General features: G+C 36.1%; 2 protein-coding genes across 3 annotated transcripts in view; one reads left to right on the top strand and one right to left on the bottom strand.

Annotated features, from left to right (window-relative positions):
- ppp3ccb (protein phosphatase 3, catalytic subunit, gamma isozyme, b) overlaps positions 1-2,056 on the bottom strand; it is a 33,768-nt gene extending 31,712 nt beyond the window's left edge. For both annotated transcript variants that reach the window (XM_073874129.1, XM_073874130.1), the window contains exon 1: positions 1,685-2,056. In XM_073874129.1, the coding sequence (XP_073730230.1) occupies positions 1,685-1,736 (52 nt within the window). In that variant the 5' untranslated portion in view covers positions 1,737-2,056. The remainder of the gene's footprint in view (positions 1-1,684) is intronic.
- A 2,430-nt stretch (positions 2,057-4,486) lies between these two features.
- LOC129445922 (5-hydroxytryptamine receptor 7) lies at positions 4,487-17,332 on the top strand. The gene is made up of 2 exons (XM_055206914.2): positions 4,487-5,116; positions 15,613-17,332. Exons 1-2 carry the CDS (start codon positions 4,656-4,658, stop codon positions 16,361-16,363), a joined length of 1,212 nt encoding a protein of 403 aa, XP_055062889.2. The 5' UTR covers positions 4,487-4,655; the 3' UTR covers positions 16,364-17,332.
- The last annotated feature ends 1,449 nt before the right edge of the window (positions 17,333-18,781 follow it).

Below are 18,781 nucleotides of genomic sequence, written 5' to 3'. Positions count from 1 at the left end.
CTAAGCTTATGTAAGGCTGATTTTAAGACTTGATTGCTGGACCAATTTGATCAATATGATGACTGATTCAATTATATAATTAATCTTCATAGGAAGTCTTGCGTCAGACCAGATCATCTCGGAGGTGGTTGTAAAATACTGACGTCTAACCGGCAAGCACTCAACACTTTTGATTATGCAGTAGTGGTTTCAAGGTGCTAACAATCTACAATTAACACTTGCATCAATTTCACGGACGTTATTCCCTATCCGGCTTCCTCTCACTTTGTACGATTCTCCTATATACACACACGTCAAACTTTTAGCGACACGTCTTCCTTGTCAACCACAGACGACAAAACAAATCCCTAGCAAAATGTTTCTCAGACAGTCTGCAATTACGCATTCGTGTAGAGTAAAATCCAGGAGTTGGAGTGCCTTTACTGAAAGGAGGCATTCAGTGAAACCTGGAACCAATTTGGCAGCGAATTGGGCAAAATACTCCTGTTCTCGCAAATCGGGAATCACAGAATTGTGGACAGAAAAGATGCTTGTGTGCTATGGTGATTTTTTTACAAAGGCTTAAATTTCAGTCTTGTACATTAAAGTGACTCCCTTGAAAGAAGCCCAGTGACACCAGCTCATTACAGAGGCCAATTGAGTTGGATCAGTCGAGACACAGCTGAGCTGACACTACCGCAATAAGGGACCACAAAGGAAGTACCGGTAATGTGTCAGTGGACCGACCATTTTTAATCAAAGGAGTCCGAGATCCCTGGGTGCTTCAATATCCATGAAAACACAGACCTAATGATCCAATTAGAGTACTGTGTCTTCATCCATCGGCATACAAAATTCCCTTGAGTCTTCAATAAGGAGCTGATGCTTATCTAACCTCTAGAGTAAGATTATAAGTATTAGGTTAACTGGGATTACACAGATAACTTCAATTAGTTTAGTTCTACCACAAACAAGGTATTTGTGGAAGACCACACTGCAATGCAAATCATCCAGGCAGTTTGTGTAGTTACATTTTGCATATATTCTCTGAATTTAACACTTTCATAATAAGGGAGTCATCACTGATGATGTCTTGAACTAAGCAAGGATGCAAGTAAGGGGACCAAAGCAGGTACACTACAAGGCATGTGAAGCAAAATGCAATTGTTTTCATTGTTTTTGGAAAAAGTCTTTAAATGTACTCAAAATAGGCCTAATTATTTAATCAATAAAGCAGAATCCTTATTTCCAAACTAGTTTAGCAACCAATCTCGATTAAATTATGAATTATTATTTTCCACATGGCACAGCTCTCAAATTTCAGAAACGATAGGGGCTTATTCAAATCACAATCATGCAACCCCTTGGGACTCTCTATGAAAATGATATGCTAATAACAACTTTCAATCTACGTTTAACACAAAATCTTATAGCAGCAACGGTAGAGAATTGCTAATTTATGCTACCTCGTCCAAGACAGCCTGACCCAACCACCTGTCAAATCAACCATCAACATGTGTGTCACTAAAATAACAGACTGACCAAGTTCTCAAGCACAACACACGTCCACGCTCGCTTATATTTCAATTACACTCAACTTACACAAACTGAATGTCACCCGTCAGCTACCACGGCTAGCTAACGTTAACAGAAAACCAGATGAACTGAAGCAAAATGCAAAAAAAGTTACGGGAATACAATTTACCTTTAACCAGCCGTTCGGTGGTGGATTGTTTATTCTGCTCCTTCACCGACATCCTTCAGTGTCTCTCGGCGGAATAATTGTAATTCCTCCGTGTAGCTTGAACCCGGCTAGTACGCTAGCTCGGCTAAGCTACTGACGTTGCGGTGCGCGAGGAAAAAAGTCCCGACCGCTCCGCTGTAAAAGCGGCGAAACCGGGTCACAGAGCTCGTCTCGGTCGCTTTGTTGATATGTACACTCAAACGGTGAAGGGAAGGGGGAAAGGGGAGCCCACTGTAGCGGCAGAGTTTTATTTTCTGCCGTGTCTGTCCTTCGGCTTTGCTCACACAGGCGACCCAGCTGCTGTCAATTTCTCAGAGGGAGGGGGACGCGGGGGTAGTAGTGAGGACTCGATTCCAAAAGAGTCGATTCCTCGACTCTAAGGAGCCCCAGTACTGCAGGTTTAAGATTCAGCTGGCACGCTTCCGAATTGTAGTATTATTTTCTAGTTATTTATGTATAAGTGACTTACAGGCAGTAAGGAAGTAAAACTTTTTACACACTTTCGTATAACAAAATAAAGCGGATGGATATGGTGAAATAATGTCCACATTGTTAAAGCATTCATATACAAATTTACACCATTTAAAAAGTAAAATATCTTTAAAATGTAACAATTATTATTATTAATTAAAAATAAAAGCAACGATTTAGAGTGGAGTGGTTAGAGTTTAGAGTAGGAGTCGACTCCGGTATAGGAAATGATTCTTTTTCTTGGTATCTTTTTAAACAGGCTGTTGATTGGCTCGGACGATTGAATTAGAGCTCAAAAAACCAATCACATGTTAAAGACTAAACCTGTGGGCGGGACACTAGAACAGCGGCAAAAGTTTGGTTTTGTGTGATGTAGTACGCTCTCGTTTCGCGTAAATAATTTGTAAGAGAATGGAAAAAAATACAATTTCGACCTATTCTATAAAATTATATAGGATACTACAACATTAACTATTAGAAACTGTAGTATACTATATTACATTATAGTAATGATACTGTAATTATTATATAATTTATGATTATGCAATTTATGATTGTATGGAATACTATAGTATCTAGTAATTTTACTACAGTTTACTATAGCAAATACTTTAGTATTTTTTACATAAAAAAAATATATAACTGGATAGTAACAAGGAAATTCTGTTGTTGACAGTTCAAGGTAAAGTTGTGAAATGTCTCTAAATTTGATTAATTTGGACTTTTACACTGAAATTGCATGAGCTATTATTTACATTTATCCATTTAGCCGACGATTTTATTCAAAGCTGTTTATAAATAAGACAGCATGAACTTTGTCATAATGAAATATAATAGAGTCGGTTCTATCGACTCCTACGTCTGCAGATTCGTTTAAAACACGGAAACGGAGTCGCACACCTCTAGGCTAGTACGGACTGGAGTATGAGAGGAGCGCGAGATGAGCAGGGCTCTGTCCGAGATTCTGTATGGTGATGCTGCCAGTTTTGGACAAGCGAACAATGCCCAGTTAATATTATCTGTTAATCCTGGTTTGCATATATAATCGATCTAATTTTCTGTGACGCGCTGCTTTGTTTTTTGCCATTTTTTCTGATCACCCGCCTCGTCTTTTCGCGCACAGAATTCTGGGTAGTGTAGTTAGGCGTACTTCCTAACTATTTAAAGAAAAGCTATAAAGAACTGACTGGGATTTTCTGGGTAATATTATGTACAATACATTTGTGCAGAGACACGCAGAAAAGAAGGCAAGAAATATGACAGAGAAGAAATTAATAAACTTACAGCTACAAACAGGCACACACACACATACGGGTTGGTACACGTTAAATTGAAGTAAGCTTAGAATTAGATGTTTTTTATAATAAAAAAGGTGCTATTTTTATTTATAGGCCTACTTTTTAATGTTAAGATGGCATTAATTTAAGTAATACCAAAATTTTTAAATGTACTGCATGACAGTGTTCACTGTTTAAAAAACCTACTGCCTTAATTCAATGTGCACCATGGTCCAACTCAGACCTTGGTTGCCGTAAAAAATGTAATAACTGATTTTAAAACTAGGATCCAGGATTCACCACCAGAGAGCGACCTTCTACAGCACAAAAAGGAGTACTGCACGAGCGTTAAATGCCAGCAAGATGACGTGTTAACTTCACCATAATAACTGTTTAATTGCTTTAATGGTCCTTAATGGTTTCTTTAGTATAAACAGAATTCTCTCAATAGTTCTGAGTCATTACGTTTTTTGAACAGGTGTTGGAGATGAATTTTAACTCTGCAGACCCGGAAATATGTAATGGAAATATGTGAGAATGTTTAATGTAATCATCGTTTTGGATTTTTTAATGTTTTAAAACTGAAAGAGCTGCATTTGGGTGACACTTACTTAGTAACGACTGTAATCTGACTTTTATAACATAACAAATATTATTGCACATAAAAATTGATAATATTAATTATAACAATATTATTATGATGATGTCATCAATGACAACGTATTTTGTTTAAATTTTTTTGCATATAACTATTCGAGATTCCACTGGATTTTTAAAGTCAGTTAAATAGCCTATCATTTTATATAAAATACAACTTTATATTGAATAGTATAAATGTATGAATTTCAAATTAAGTTTATGAAGTTGATGAAGTAGAGGTAAAATTGTTACAGTTTTTTTTTTTTTTTTTAACAAATAGGCTACTATAAGAACAAATATGAGCAAGAGGATATAGCATTTACCATAATTTCATTATATCGTAAACCTCAAAACGAGTCTAATAAAGTCTGTTTGGTTTTTCCCACTCGTCACATTAGCCCATGCAGCCGAGTGTGAGTTAGTCCAAGTCTTCGTGAGTGGGCATTTCGTTACAGTGAAGCTGTGAAGGTCGTAGTCATAATGACGTCCAATGTCCATCAGAGACGCACCGATGGTTTATTCACTCTCAAAATATCGATACCGTGATGTTCACGACACATGGAGACGAACTGGTTCTGGGTTCCAGAGAGACCGACATTGCATTTTTCAATGGATCAACAGAGTTTTCGCCAACTATAACCACAGAGGTGCCCAAAAGTAATGAGTCTTGTGGAGAGCAGCAGACCTTGGACTTGGACTTGACTAAGAGCATCATCATTGGTATAATGCTGAGCACCATCACGGCGATCACTGTCATGGGTAACACTCTGGTTGTCATCGCGGTTTGTGTTGTGAAAAAACTCAGACAGCCGTCAAACTATTTACTGGTATCTCTTGCCGTAGCAGATCTGTCTGTAGCTGTTGTAGTGATTCCTTTTGTGATAGTGACTGACCTGACGGGAGGCGTTTGGCTGTTTGGAGAGGTTTTCTGCAATATTTTTATTGGAATGGATGTCATGTGCTGTACGGCATCAATAATGACATTATGTGTGATCAGTGTGGATAGGTAAGTTCATATCGCAAATATACTTGCAAAGAGGTTTTATTAGTTAATGCATAACATGAACTAAGAACTAAGAATGAAAAACTCTTCTACAATATCAATATTAGTTCATTTTTACTTCAGCATATACTTTTTTTTAAATATTAACCTAGTTGTTGCACAATGAACTAACATGAACGGTTGTATTGGCAACAGAGATAAAGAAATGCTGAAAAACGAAATTGCTCATTGTTAGTTCATGTAATGTTAATAAATTACAGTTGTTTTAGGTTTTAAAAAGAGATGAAATTCATACAGGAAGCATTGGTTTTTGTTCTTTGTGCACTTGCATATAACTCTCAACACTAAATGACATTACAACTTTGATAAATGACAATTACAAACAAAATGACATTTTAAAATGCTTAATAGATCATTTATTTTGTATATGAATAGATGACAGTCAAAAATATGCTTTTCAAAGACAATTGTGTTAAATGCACTGTTATCAATAATCGTGGTAAATTGGGAATATTGGTAACACTTTAGAATAAGGTTGTATTAGTAAACCTTTGTAAAAGCATTAACTTACATGAACAAGTTGACCCAAACTTACATAAATGAAAAGTATACTTGTTAAACTGTTTGAACAGACCTCAGCCTATATGTAAATATCCACCTTTATAATATAATTGAATCTGTTAATTTATGTGTTGCTTGACGCACTGTAAGTCACTCCAAATTTCCCTAATGCACAAATTTGAATGAATTGGCCAGAAGTTATAAAAAATTTAAGCATTCAAATTTTGATGTGAAGAATAAAATAACTGTGCTTAAAACCTTATGTTTACTGAGATATAGACCTTGTGACAACTATAGCTCCTGTCTCACTCATTTAAACATTTGCTAACAACAGGTGAACATAAAAGGTATCAATTAATTTGTTTTCATGCTAAAAATATTCCCTGACAACATTGCAACATAAATGACCCTAAATGAGAAATCAGAAAATTAAATGTGTCCATATCATAAAATATACAAAACCCTGCCTGAACTAGACTTTCATGAAGCTGTGTGTGCTCAGATCTGAGCCTCAGGAGGTGAATATCGCATGCAACATCAGCCTGCTTAGCCGTAATAATTCGATTAAATAGTTAGTCACTTTCTAAAGTAACCATGATGAACAACGGTCTGATCAAAAGGTGTACGCACTTAATTTAACACAAAGACACATTATGCACAGTGAAATTCAAATGCACGTTTGTGGAAAAACCTCAGTTCAGTCAGTGGTGTGCCTTGCATAATTAATGGTGAGTTAACTTAAGAGAGAATAGTAAATATATTTATTGTCTATTAGTATAGTACACAAGAAATTAATATTTTAGATAGGCTGTTACATCTAATGAAGAGCCACTGCATCCTGCATCCACTAATAACGAATACCATTTTTGGTTTCTTTATTTGTAATTTCCTAAATTGTGTATTTTGAACAAAAAATTCTTAAAATAAACTATTTATGACATCACAATCATGGTGAAGTCACAATGAGACACTGCAATACTGCAGTTAAACAGCTAAAAGAGTTGCATTTAGAAAGAGTCAATTGAAAATTAAGTTAGTACATTGTTACTTAATACATTCACACTGTTGCAGTTAAAACATACAGCAGACCAGTAAAAATTGTTAATTTCTGAAGAATCTGCTGGCAATAATATGCTGAACATTTTCAATTTGCATAATTTAATAAATAAATAAAAATGAATCCTAATTCAGCTTCAGTTTTTTAAAGATTTCCTGGTAAATTGAAAGATTTGTTTTAAAAATCTGTACAGACTTTAATGCTGCTAGAAAGGCTCAGACTTCAATTCAGACAAAAGTCATATGAGACTACTTCACTAACCTTTGAAGTTACAGTGAAATTTTTCTGGTGCTAAAAAATTCAAAGATCATGTAAAATATTCTCTTTTAAAGCTCAAGGAAAAGCTTTTCCTCCAACTTTAAATCTTTACAGATTTTGTTTAAAAGATAAATCCTCACATATCCAAAGACAACCACTCACCTGTTGGAGATTTGTTGTTTTAAATATGGTCAATTGGCTTGTCTTTTTTTAAGTATTTTTATTAAAAGTGAGAAACAGGAAATGATAAAAGAAGTTTGATAAAATAATAAAACTATGATATAAAAGTTTTTAGTTGTACATAGGCTATACAACATGCATAGTTGCATAGTGAATATGTAGCATTAGGGATGGTGGAAGATGTGTGCATACATTTACATAAATATTCACTTAAATGTTTATTTCAATTACTTTGTCATTTCATAAAATCTGAATTATTTCATAACCATCTTCTACTGTTCTGCTCTAGTACACATGGTGTATATCCGTAATATGTTAATTTGTCGCTTACAGTATGACATTGTTGAATTCACAAATAAATGGCCATTGTTACTGGAGCAGGCAATGTTGGCCCCTTTATACCCATCCTTCACAACTAATCCATTCCCCCATAGTAAACAGTTCATTACAGTACAGGCATTCAGCACTTTTACTCTCTGCAAGCTTATAACAATGTTATCGCCATATAAAAGCATCTCATGCAGAATATGGCCTTACTCTAAATGCAGGGTTGTTTTTAACCCATGACAGCCCAGTCACACAAAATAACGTACCTTTTTGCTTCGGTTTAGGGTTAGATTTACATAAAATGAAATCCTTACCCAAACCCAACTCTAACCCTAACGCCAGGCGACAATGTTTTAAAATTTTGAAAATATAAAAAACAGAAAAAATAGTATAAACCAATACTTAAAGTGACATCCTAATGCAAACACCAAATCTAACCCTAAACCGAAGCGAAAATGGTTTGAAAATAGGAAAAAGCAATTGGGTAACCAATACGTGACAATGACACATAAATAGAAATTCGTGATACGATCACAAAAAACTTTGTGACAGTATCACGAAACAGAATAAAAAAATTACGTAATTATAGGTACATAATTTTGTGACACTGGGTAGCACGTGACAGGGTAAATATTGGACAGAATACATTGTTGGGCTATTAAAAACTACAAGTTGGGTGCATTGGGTCATTTTTAATCAAGTAATGTCCTCTTTCCAATATTAACCCAGCTATGGGTTAAAAGCAAATGCTGGGTTGTTTCTTGTAAACCCAGCTGGGTCAAATATATTTTTATATTACTTTAACTTAACAAATTAAGTTAAACAATTTCAACAATTAAACACTAATATGCACAATGTTTCAAACTGTGATTGTTGCTTTATACTGTTTTTTTGCTATTTCTATGACATTTATATGTGGGCGATTCTCACGAAAACTTGGTTTTAAAAATGTCAAGCATGAAAATGTAAAAATTGCTTAAATTTACTTTTTTTCCCACCAGACATTGAAAAACAAAGTCTGGAGTAAATGGGGACATTAATTTAAAAACTTTTACTTATCATTTAACACTTTTTGTAACATAATTAAAAAAATTAGTCCTAAAAAATCTCATTACCGCAACAGTCAGAAAACATCAACACTGACATATTTTCAAAATGACATGACAAACCTGAAAGAACATAATTTGGAGATTCTGCACATGCATTTAAAATCAAAGTATTAAGCTCCTATTAATTAAATTAACATTTAATAAGCATCTGTTGCGGTAATGCTAATCAAAATGTCGTGTAAGCATTCTGACAAGACAATATTTCAAATTAACTGTAAAAAAATGATCTTACCTGGTAGCTATCTTGAAGTAACTGGTCCATGTGCTTGGTCACTCAAAATCAAACTTTATTAAAATTCTGTATGTGTGCTTAAACTGATCTCAAAAAGTGTTGCGGAGGATGAGAACATCAGGCATGGACACATAATTTTCCTAATTTTTCTTCATTATTATTATACATGAATATTCAGTAAATATTTTTTCTGTCATCTAAAGTAGTCTAGCAAAACATCCATTTATTTTTTTTTCTTAATATTTTTGTGTTAATTTGATTAAATTACAACATAACGCATGTTCAAACACAGCCGGACACATTGCGGTAATGAGAATTTCAGCAGAAAATGAGATAAAATTTACAATTATAAATTCTTATGTTGAAATCACACATTGTGCAAGGTAGAACACAGTATTGTGTTAATTCTGATGCTTTTTAATGTTACTATATTACACATTTTAAAGCTAAAATCATTAGTGTAGTGGTGTTTCAATGGTTTCGTGAGAATCACCCATGAAGTGTATTTGGTCCATAACGATAAAAGGTTCTCCAAAATATTTTATAATCTGACATACTTCATGTGTACAGTATACACACCACATATATATTGTATGCAAATCCATGTGAATGGGATAAACACAACGCACCCCAGTTGAGAACACTACAGCGATGTATCATTTCAAACAGATAAAGCTCTTGATAAACCCATCTAATTTCACAAAAGCGGCTTAGATGATGTTAAAATAAAAGACACAATCTGAGGTCTCCACAGATGATTTGTTTCTACCTTTATCTGCATCTGTACTTTGGCTCTCTCAAATTCATTAGTCTTGATATTAACCATCAGTTCAAGAGTCTTTCATTACACATCATCGAACACTGGGGTGCAAATTCAATAATATGCATATAATTGACAAATTACAGTCACATAATGATCCTGTTAGATCCAGACCTTCATCTTCACTTTGATCCACACTTTCCCTTTAGTCTGACTGTCACACCATTGGGTCCGTGCCAGATTTTGTTGATACGGCTACAGCATAACATATCTGTTGGTGTTCTGAATGGTGATATCAATGCCGCTGTGACATCGTGTGTGTGTATAATATGATTACATTTCTGCCCGAGACAGTACAAAGACTACACAGATCTCGTGGTTACTTTCTGGTTTGTTTGCCTGCGGTTCTTAAATTGTTTACGACTCATTTGAAAGTCACATTTAGATGTGCACGTACGAAGCACCTTCCGCTCATTTAATTGAACTGCCAATGTCAGCAACTGCTATCTTGAGAAGTGCACCAGTCTACCATATTGTTGTCCCACTTATGAGCTAAGCACTGTTCCCAATGCAGTTATCATTTCCTTTCTTTTGTAAGGCTTTGTGTTTGTATTTTATCCATTTGGATCAGGCCACATAGAGAGCACTGGAGTGTAGACAGTACTCAACATCAAAAGATGTCCACACTGCTGATTATTTTGTAGATGAAAATGTATTTCGACAAGAAGAGGCTTTTAAACATCTAGGCTGCGTTTTTCCCGAAACCTTAATGCTACATCGTTCTTAAGTTATACATGTACCTTATCGTTAATACGTGTTTCACGAAACTTTTTTAGTTATACGTTCGTTGGTCTGGACCACTCTTAGCTATACCTTATGACTGTTAACAGTTCACTCACTGAAAAAAGCTGCATTTCAGTCTATAAAAATATTCTTCTGATGTTGTAATATACCATCTTTGGTAAAACTATAGCAGTGATAGAGTGAATAGTTGTGCTAGGCAAAGACAGCGCTGTCCACAGAGCCATTTAGTGTATGTGCATTTCATCTGTGAAATCTTTAGTACCCTGGCGAACGTGTAAGCTGCAATACTTAAAAATGCCCGCAACTGTAGTAAAGTTGGATCTTGTTGGACCGACTTTGTCGAAACAAACTCAACGGAGCAGCCCCCGAAATTAAGCTCCTCTTTCTGTATTATCTCTGACATAGTGTAGCTGTTTATTATGTTTTGCGCGTTGTGCTTTTTGAGAAGGTCATCCAATATCAGAAATTAGTGATTTACACCAATAATTTGATGTGGGCTGCTGGACAATCCACCCTGGTCGTGGAGTAAATGAAGGCATTGGGCCTATGGCAAATTAATTTTGATAATATATATCAGACAGGGGTTCCCAACACACATTCTTTCTCTTTTATATTTCTGGTCATGAATGAAGCTTGATTGCAATATTACAATACCTAAGGGCTGCCTGTTTATTGCAGAAATCAAGATTATTTGTATTATTTCCTTTGATATTGTTATTGTGATTATTAACTGCATGCCCAATGCCATATTCTTCTAACAAACTGCTCCTGAAATGATGACTGTTTGTATAGTCTCTAAGGGTCAACACATTTTATACATTAAAACTTAAAGCTAAAAAAATCTCCATAATGCCATGAAGGTCATGAAGCAGCACGATTCGCCCACGCTGTAAATGCGCTAATGCATCCAGTGTCCAAGCACAATAAACGTGTGAACTAAAGAACAGTGTAACTGTTACTCTTTGGAGTCAACATTTGTCTTTCTCTTTTTATAATGCACAGCCAGGCCAAGTAAAGTCATATTGCAGGTGAAGCAGGTTGAGTTTGCAATTTGAATTATTTTTACAAGATAGTCCTAAATGTAAACTTTTTTAAGTGCTTCTTTTATACAGTATCTGCAGTGTGAATAATTGATTGACGAGCAGTCAATATCAACCAATTCAGCACCACCGCCATGGACAGCACCCGGTATCGTTGTACATAAGAAAGTTTACCTTAAGCAACCGTATATAAGGTATAGTTCGGGAAATACCACTCGAAAAAGGTATGGCTTTAGTTAAGGTATACCTTAGGGTCTTCATAGTGTGATAAGAGACATGTTATAACACAGCCATAAATATTATTAGTGCTGATACAAGCATGAATAATAGTACACTCTCAGAAATAAAAGGTACAAAAGTTGTCACTGGGACGGTTCCTTGTGCTACATGTGCTCTAAAAGCTTGTAATCATAGGGGAACCATTTTTAGTGCTTTATAGCACCTGTAACGTACCCATGAAGAACCATCTGGGGGTGATATAGCACCACTATAGCACCAGATATTGTTCTATATAGCACAATATGGTTATACACGGGCGCTACACAGGTGCTATGGCACTTAAAATGGTTACAAGCAAGTGAACGCCTTTTAGTGCTATTTAGCACTGTTTGTATTTAAAGTGTAACATGTACCATTTTGGTACATAATAAATGTACCTTCGAGGAACCAGTAGGTACCTCTATGTACATTTAAGGAACCCATGTGCACATTTTAGGTACAAAAGTGTACTTTTTGAAAAGGTACTGCACCCCAGACAACTTAGAATGGATGTGTTTAAAACAACACAATCAGTGTTAGTTTAGGGACAACACACTAAATGCGTTGTCCCAGAATACACACAGCTCTGTGTTATTATTGGAACAATACATTTGGTGTTACTTTTTTTATTATTTTTACACAAAATCAACACAAAATGACACAATACAAATGTATAAAAAATGAACACATTCTTTCTTACTGTGTCCCTTTTTTCTTAGTGTATTTAGTTTAAAGTGTTTTGTTTAAACATTACTTATAGGATAAGTCCATTTTCTTAAAACAGATAATTTACTCACCACCATGTCATCCAAAATGTTGATGTCTTTCTTTGTTCAGTTGGGAGGAGGTTGTGTTTTTTGGGGAGGGCATTCCAGGATTTTTCTCATTTTGGTGGACTTTGGTGGACCCCAACACTTAACAGTTTTAATGCAGTTTAAAATTGCAGTTTCAAAGGACTCTAAATTATCCTAAATGAGGCATAAGGGTCTTATCTAGCGAAACGATTGTCATTTTTGACAAGAAAAATAAAATATATGCACTGTTAAACCACAACTTCTCGTCTGTCTCCGGTCCTGTGGCGCGCCAGCGCGACCTCACGTAATTGCGTAATGCTGTAGAAAGGTTACGTGTTACATATATGAAACGCACATTTGCTGACTATTTTAAACAATAAACTGACACAAAGACATTAATTAGTATCATTCCACATACAACAACTTCGGAACGGTCCTCTTTCTCCACACTTGTAAACACTGGGGCGTAGTTTCGGATACAGTACGTCATCCGTGACCTCTTGACGTGATGACGTATTATGTGAGGTCATGCTGGCGCATCACAGGACCGGAGAAAGACGGGAAGTTGTGGGTTAAAAGTTATTTTTCTTGTCAAAAATTACAATCCTTTCCCTAGATAAGACCCTTATGCCTCATTTGGGATCGTTTAGAGTCATTTGAAACTCTGTTGAAGCTGCAATTTTAGAGAAGAAATTATGTTTTTTGAGGAAAACATTCCAGGATTTTTCTCATTTTAATGGACTTTAATGGACCCCAACACTTAACAGTTTTAATGCAGTTTAAAATTGCAGTTTCAGGCATAAGTGTCTTACCTAGCGAAACAATTGTCATTTTTGACAAGAAATATCAAAAATATGCACTTTTAAACCACAACTTCTCGTCTATACATATTTTTTAATTTTCTTGTGCAAAATGACAATTGTTTTGCTAGATAAGACCCTTATGTCTTAAAACTGTTAAGTGTTGGGGTCCATTAACGTCCATTAAAATGAGAAAAATTAATTTCTTCTTGACTGAACAAAGAAAGACATCAACATTTTGGATGACATGGTGGTGAGTACATTTTTTTTTTTTTTTTAAGAAAATGGACTAATCCTTTAAGTCCACTACAAAGTTTCTTAAGTTCCATTAACATTCACAGATGATTTCTGTTGTACAAAAGGTTCTTTTTAGTGAAAAACGGTTTCTATAGATTATATAAATCTAAGAAGATTTGAATGGTGCTTTGAGGAATCAAAAATGGTTTTTCTATGGCATAGCATTGGCATTAAAGACCCTATAAAGCAACATTAGCCTATATATGTTTTAAAAAATGTTTTGCTTGGTAACTTTTAAAATAATAATATTGTGTAAATGTAATGTAAAACGACATTATGTTTTAGTGTCCAATAGAAAGAAGTAATAAGATAAAGAATGCACTCTATTAACTAATCTGTAATGGTTTTATGGTCTGCCAATTTATTTGTAGTATCTTTGTCAGTGCAGGAAAGGTTTTACATACCTTTAATGTCCAGTCCAATAAGTGTTTCTCTAAGCTTGATCACAAGGATTCTCATGCGTGAAATGAAAACTATTAGTTCTGAAGGCAAGTAGGGAATACACATTTTTTTGTTCTGTAGGTAAAAACTTTTTAAGTGCCACATTCAAAGTTTAGATCCATAGAACTGATTACTGCAGCAAATCAGGTTTTGTGGAAGGTGAAAATTGAAGGTGAAGAAATATGTGGACGAGACCTGAAGAGAAAAAAAAAGGTAAAAAATTGCTGTCACTGGGGTGATACCCTTTCAAAAAGTACACGTTTGCACCTAAAGAATTCACATTAGTGCCTCAAAGGTACATTGTGATACCAAAAAGTGCATTTTATACCTCAAAGGTACACATTATTACCAAATGCATAGTTCCTATATTGTACATATTAGGACCTCTCTAAAGGGTACCATTTTTTATTTTTTTCCCTAAAAGCATTGGAGAAAAGGGGACTCAAGAATGGTCCAATTTAACCTCATATGGACTTGTGAAATCATAGACTGCATTACAGTTTTAACAATCGTAATGCATGTTAATTGCACGTGTCTTTTGTTCTCAGGGTTCATACTATTACTTAACATTTCTACAGAGCATTAAGAGCCTCAGAAAGAAAGATTGCTAATGAATGCGAGCATTAGATATTCACCATGGGCTTTGTTTTTAAAAGCTTTTGAAAGCATCAGTAGTTATTGCCAGAGTTAATACTCTAAAGCTATCTTGAACTTTTGACAAAGCCATCTTTCAACATTTGAATTAAAAGTTTAACATGCCAGGAGAAATTGAACCATTTTTACACAAGGTATCCAAACAAGGAATCCAAGAAGACCAATGCATTCGAATGAAAAATATCTGCTTAAGAGTTGCTTTGCGAGTTCATTAATTTAAAGAGGACATATCATGAAAATCAGACTTTTCCATGTTTAAGTGCTATAATTGGTTCCCCAGTGCTTCTTTCAACCTAAAAAAATGTGAAAAAGATCAGCCCAGTAACTTTTGGAAAAACCATTCTCTGCAAGCATGTGAAAAAATAGGTCATTGAAATTTGGCTCCCCTTGTGATGTCAGAAGGGGATAATACTGGCCCTTAATCTGCACTATCCAACCACCGCACTGCCATTTAGTTGATCTGGAAGCATGAGCAAATTTTTAACATTTGACTTAGCATTAAAATATTCTGACTTGCATGCATGTCTGATAATCAGGTGAGAGATTCAGCTACACTCTCAGATAAAAAGGTACATGAAGGTACAAAAGTGGTCACTGGGGCAGTACCTTTTAAAAACTTACACTAAAAGGTACATATTGGTACCTCTAAAGTACACATCTAGGTACATATTAGGAACTTTTTTAAAGGTATCATCCCTTTTTTGAGAGTGTGTGAGCACCAAATCTTTTCCACTCTGGTTGTTGATGAACTTCAGGTCAATAGGAATTTTTTGGGTCGGGCGCTTTTGAGATATGTCGAGCCCTATCAGGCATATCATGTGCAAAAGTTAGGGTTCAGTTGCTTTGAGGAATGCAGTATAATCATCTGACATGTCTTGTGAACTTATCCCATTAACTGTGAACCATATCTGTCCTTTATGTCCGTAGATACCTTGGAATCACTCAACCTTTGACTTACCCCGCGAGACAAAATGGACAGCTGATGGCCAAGATGATAGTGGGTGTCTGGTTAATGTCAGCATCCATCACTTTACCTCCATTCTGTGGCTGGGCTCAAAACGTCAACACTGCTGGTATGTGTCTGATTAGTCAGGATGTGGGCTATACTCTCTACTCCACCGCCGTGGCTTTCTACATCCCAATGGTGGTCATGCTTTTCATGTATTACAAGATTTTTAAAGCCGCCCGCAAAAGTGGGGCCAAACATCACTTTACGGCCCTCACCCCAATTCAGCTGGCGTGTCCTGACCTGACGTTAGATGGGGTCGAGGGACTCTGCATGCACGGGTTGAAGAAAGCCTCAGCGACCGAGCAGTTTTCCACAATTTCCTGCCTGTTGAACCGCGAACGCCGGAGCGCCTCCATATTTAGACGTGAACAGAAGGCAGCCACCACTCTTGGGGTGATCATGGGCGTCTTTTCGTTCTGCTGGTTGCCGTTTTTTCTCTTTACTACAGCACGGCCGTTCATCTGTGGACTGCTTTGCAACTGCGCCCCTGTCTGGCTGGAGCGGGTACTGCTGTGGTTGGGGTACACCAACTCGCTGATGAACCCTTTCATTTATGCCTACTTCAACCGAGACCTGCGTTCAACCTATAAAGACCTGCTTCGATGTCGCTATCGAAACATCAACCGTCGACTTTCGGCTATGGGAGTGCATGAGGCTCTAAAACTTTAAAACGGTCATGGTCACACCTTGCTTAAAGCTTGAAGTTACAACACTTGGTGTCTTCTCAGTAAAGGCCCTTTCTCATGGCTCATGTTGATTACTCTATGGAGCATAATGTCAAATACGATTGCATATTGCGCGGTGTTGCATTGTATGCTGGTCAAGTGTTTTGATGTGGAGTTCAAACAATTTTGGCACTAACTATCTCATTCACCATTTTGTGAATGGAGGTGATGCTACATAACTGATGCTGGTAGGTCACATGACAACATTGCGAATGTAGTATCGTTAGTTCGATAAGTATTTACTTATAGAGGGTTTTATTGGACGCATGCGCATTGCCACGGTTACATCCCTGGCCCTAAGTTAACTTTGGGTATGTATTTGTTTATCAGTCTGGCTAGTGGTTAAACTGACCACTGGACCAAATACCTTGTCAAAAATAAAAAGGTTTCTTAAATATGAGGGGGGACGGCGAACATGGATCACCACTGTACGAAGAGAGGTTTGGCAGCCAGACAAGAATTCAAAGATCTGTAGCTATACATTAATTTTACACAGTAACGTTAGCTCAGTGTAGTTGTCGATACGCTTTAGTTATGATTTAAACTAATGTAGTAAGCTTGTTATTAGAAATAATCTCTGTTGTTATTGATTCTTTGCGGAAGTCTACCGGAAGTTGCCAAAAAATGCATTGAAAGAATATGTTAATATGTTAAATCATTTACTTACTCTCATGTGGTTACAAACCTGTATAAATGTATTTGTTCTGATGATTTTCAGGGATGTTTGCAACCAAACCATTTGTGAGCCCCATTCACTTCCATAGTATTATTTTTAGTAAATGGGAATCATGAACAGTTTGGTTACAAACATTCCTCAAAATATCTTCCTTCGTGTTCATCAGAACAAAGAAATTCATACAGATTTGTAACAACACGAGAGTGAGTTAATGATGACACAATTTTCATTTTTGGGTGAACTATCCCTTTAAGTGCCAAAATGATCCAGAATTTATTTACATGTCCATTTACAACCATAGGATTTGCCTTTAGAATGAAATTGTCTATTATTACCCTGTTTGAAAGGGTCATGAATAATAATGTTCAGCTCTGCTCTGATTGGCTGTTTCACAGAGCAGCTACTTTCTCAGAGCCTCTATCAGGCGAAGATACAGAATTAAGGAATAATCAATTGTTTGGAGATTGTTAATGGACGTTTCTGAGTGGTAAGTTTGTGTTTTTTTACTATGAACCTGCAAAGCGTAACTGTACCGTCAGCCTAAACGCTAGCATATAGCATTAACTCAGTATTTACAACTTTGTTTTAAGCATTGTAACAAAATTGTAATTAATTTAATGTTGGTGCGTTCATTGTGACTGTAACATCACAGCCGGTTTTCTAGCTGTCTTTTGCATGCACGATGTTTACATAAGAAGAAGGAAACAATTGTGTTTGAGCCTCACGATATGTCATTACCATGCATAGATGTGTACACTAGATGTCGCCTTGGCCTCGGCAGTTCATTGGACCGAATGCGTCAAACAGAGCCGCCATCTTGAAACAGGGGAACCTCGCATCATCGTCATTAATGGTGTAACGGAAATAAAATCACCATAAATCGTGATAAATGTGATTTTCTTGGTTTTCTTTTGGTTCGTTTCAACAGTCAGACATGTATTAAGCATTGAGTCAAAAAAAAATAAAAGTTTTGATATTTTGAAAATCTACTTTTTCTAACTATAATGCATAGTGCTAGTAGGCCTAACATCCATACGCAGCACAAAAGTCTGGCATCGTCCATGAATTCAAAGTACAGGCAGAGATAGCAGCTTTACCTAGCTACTTCCTATGACAAGACCCCTGTTCCAAGATGGCGGCGGTTTTTGACGCATGCTTAGAACCCCAAGGCGACAGCTAGTGTATATTATCATGTACAAAACTCTTATTATTCATCTATGGCTAAGTAAATACAGTTTTACATTCTATGACACCTTTTAATTTGGGCCACAAAAGCTGTTTGTTCATGTTGTTAATGCTGTCTATTTAAATAAGTACCTCTGGGCTCCAGACTGCCACCAAATGGTAAATTTGACCTTTTTTGTGATGTGACACTGAATTTAAAACAGTACATTGTACTTTCTGCAGCTATCATCAAAATATTTATTAGTAATACAGCGTATTACTTAGTAGAAATGTGAATATTTGGTTAGTTAGCATGTTGATTTACGGTATGTGCCCCTAAATTTTCTGGTTGCACCCCTAAAATTTTCAGTTGGGGCCACTGTGCTCTTAGTGAAAAAAGTTAGTCTGGAGCCCTGTACCTACACAAGAGAGTATCTGATTTCGGACGCAGCCAATGATTTCTGGACAGTTTACATGATGCTTGTAATGTATTGTTTTGATCTTTACACACAATTTTGCCTT

The sequence above is a fragment of the Misgurnus anguillicaudatus genome, chromosome 12 (assembly GCF_027580225.2).
Source record: "Misgurnus anguillicaudatus chromosome 12, ASM2758022v2, whole genome shotgun sequence".
NCBI lineage: Eukaryota > Metazoa > Chordata > Actinopteri > Cypriniformes > Cobitidae > Misgurnus > Misgurnus anguillicaudatus.
The sequence above is the reverse complement of the archived record's forward strand: the minus strand, read 5'-3'. Positions and strand labels throughout refer to the sequence as shown.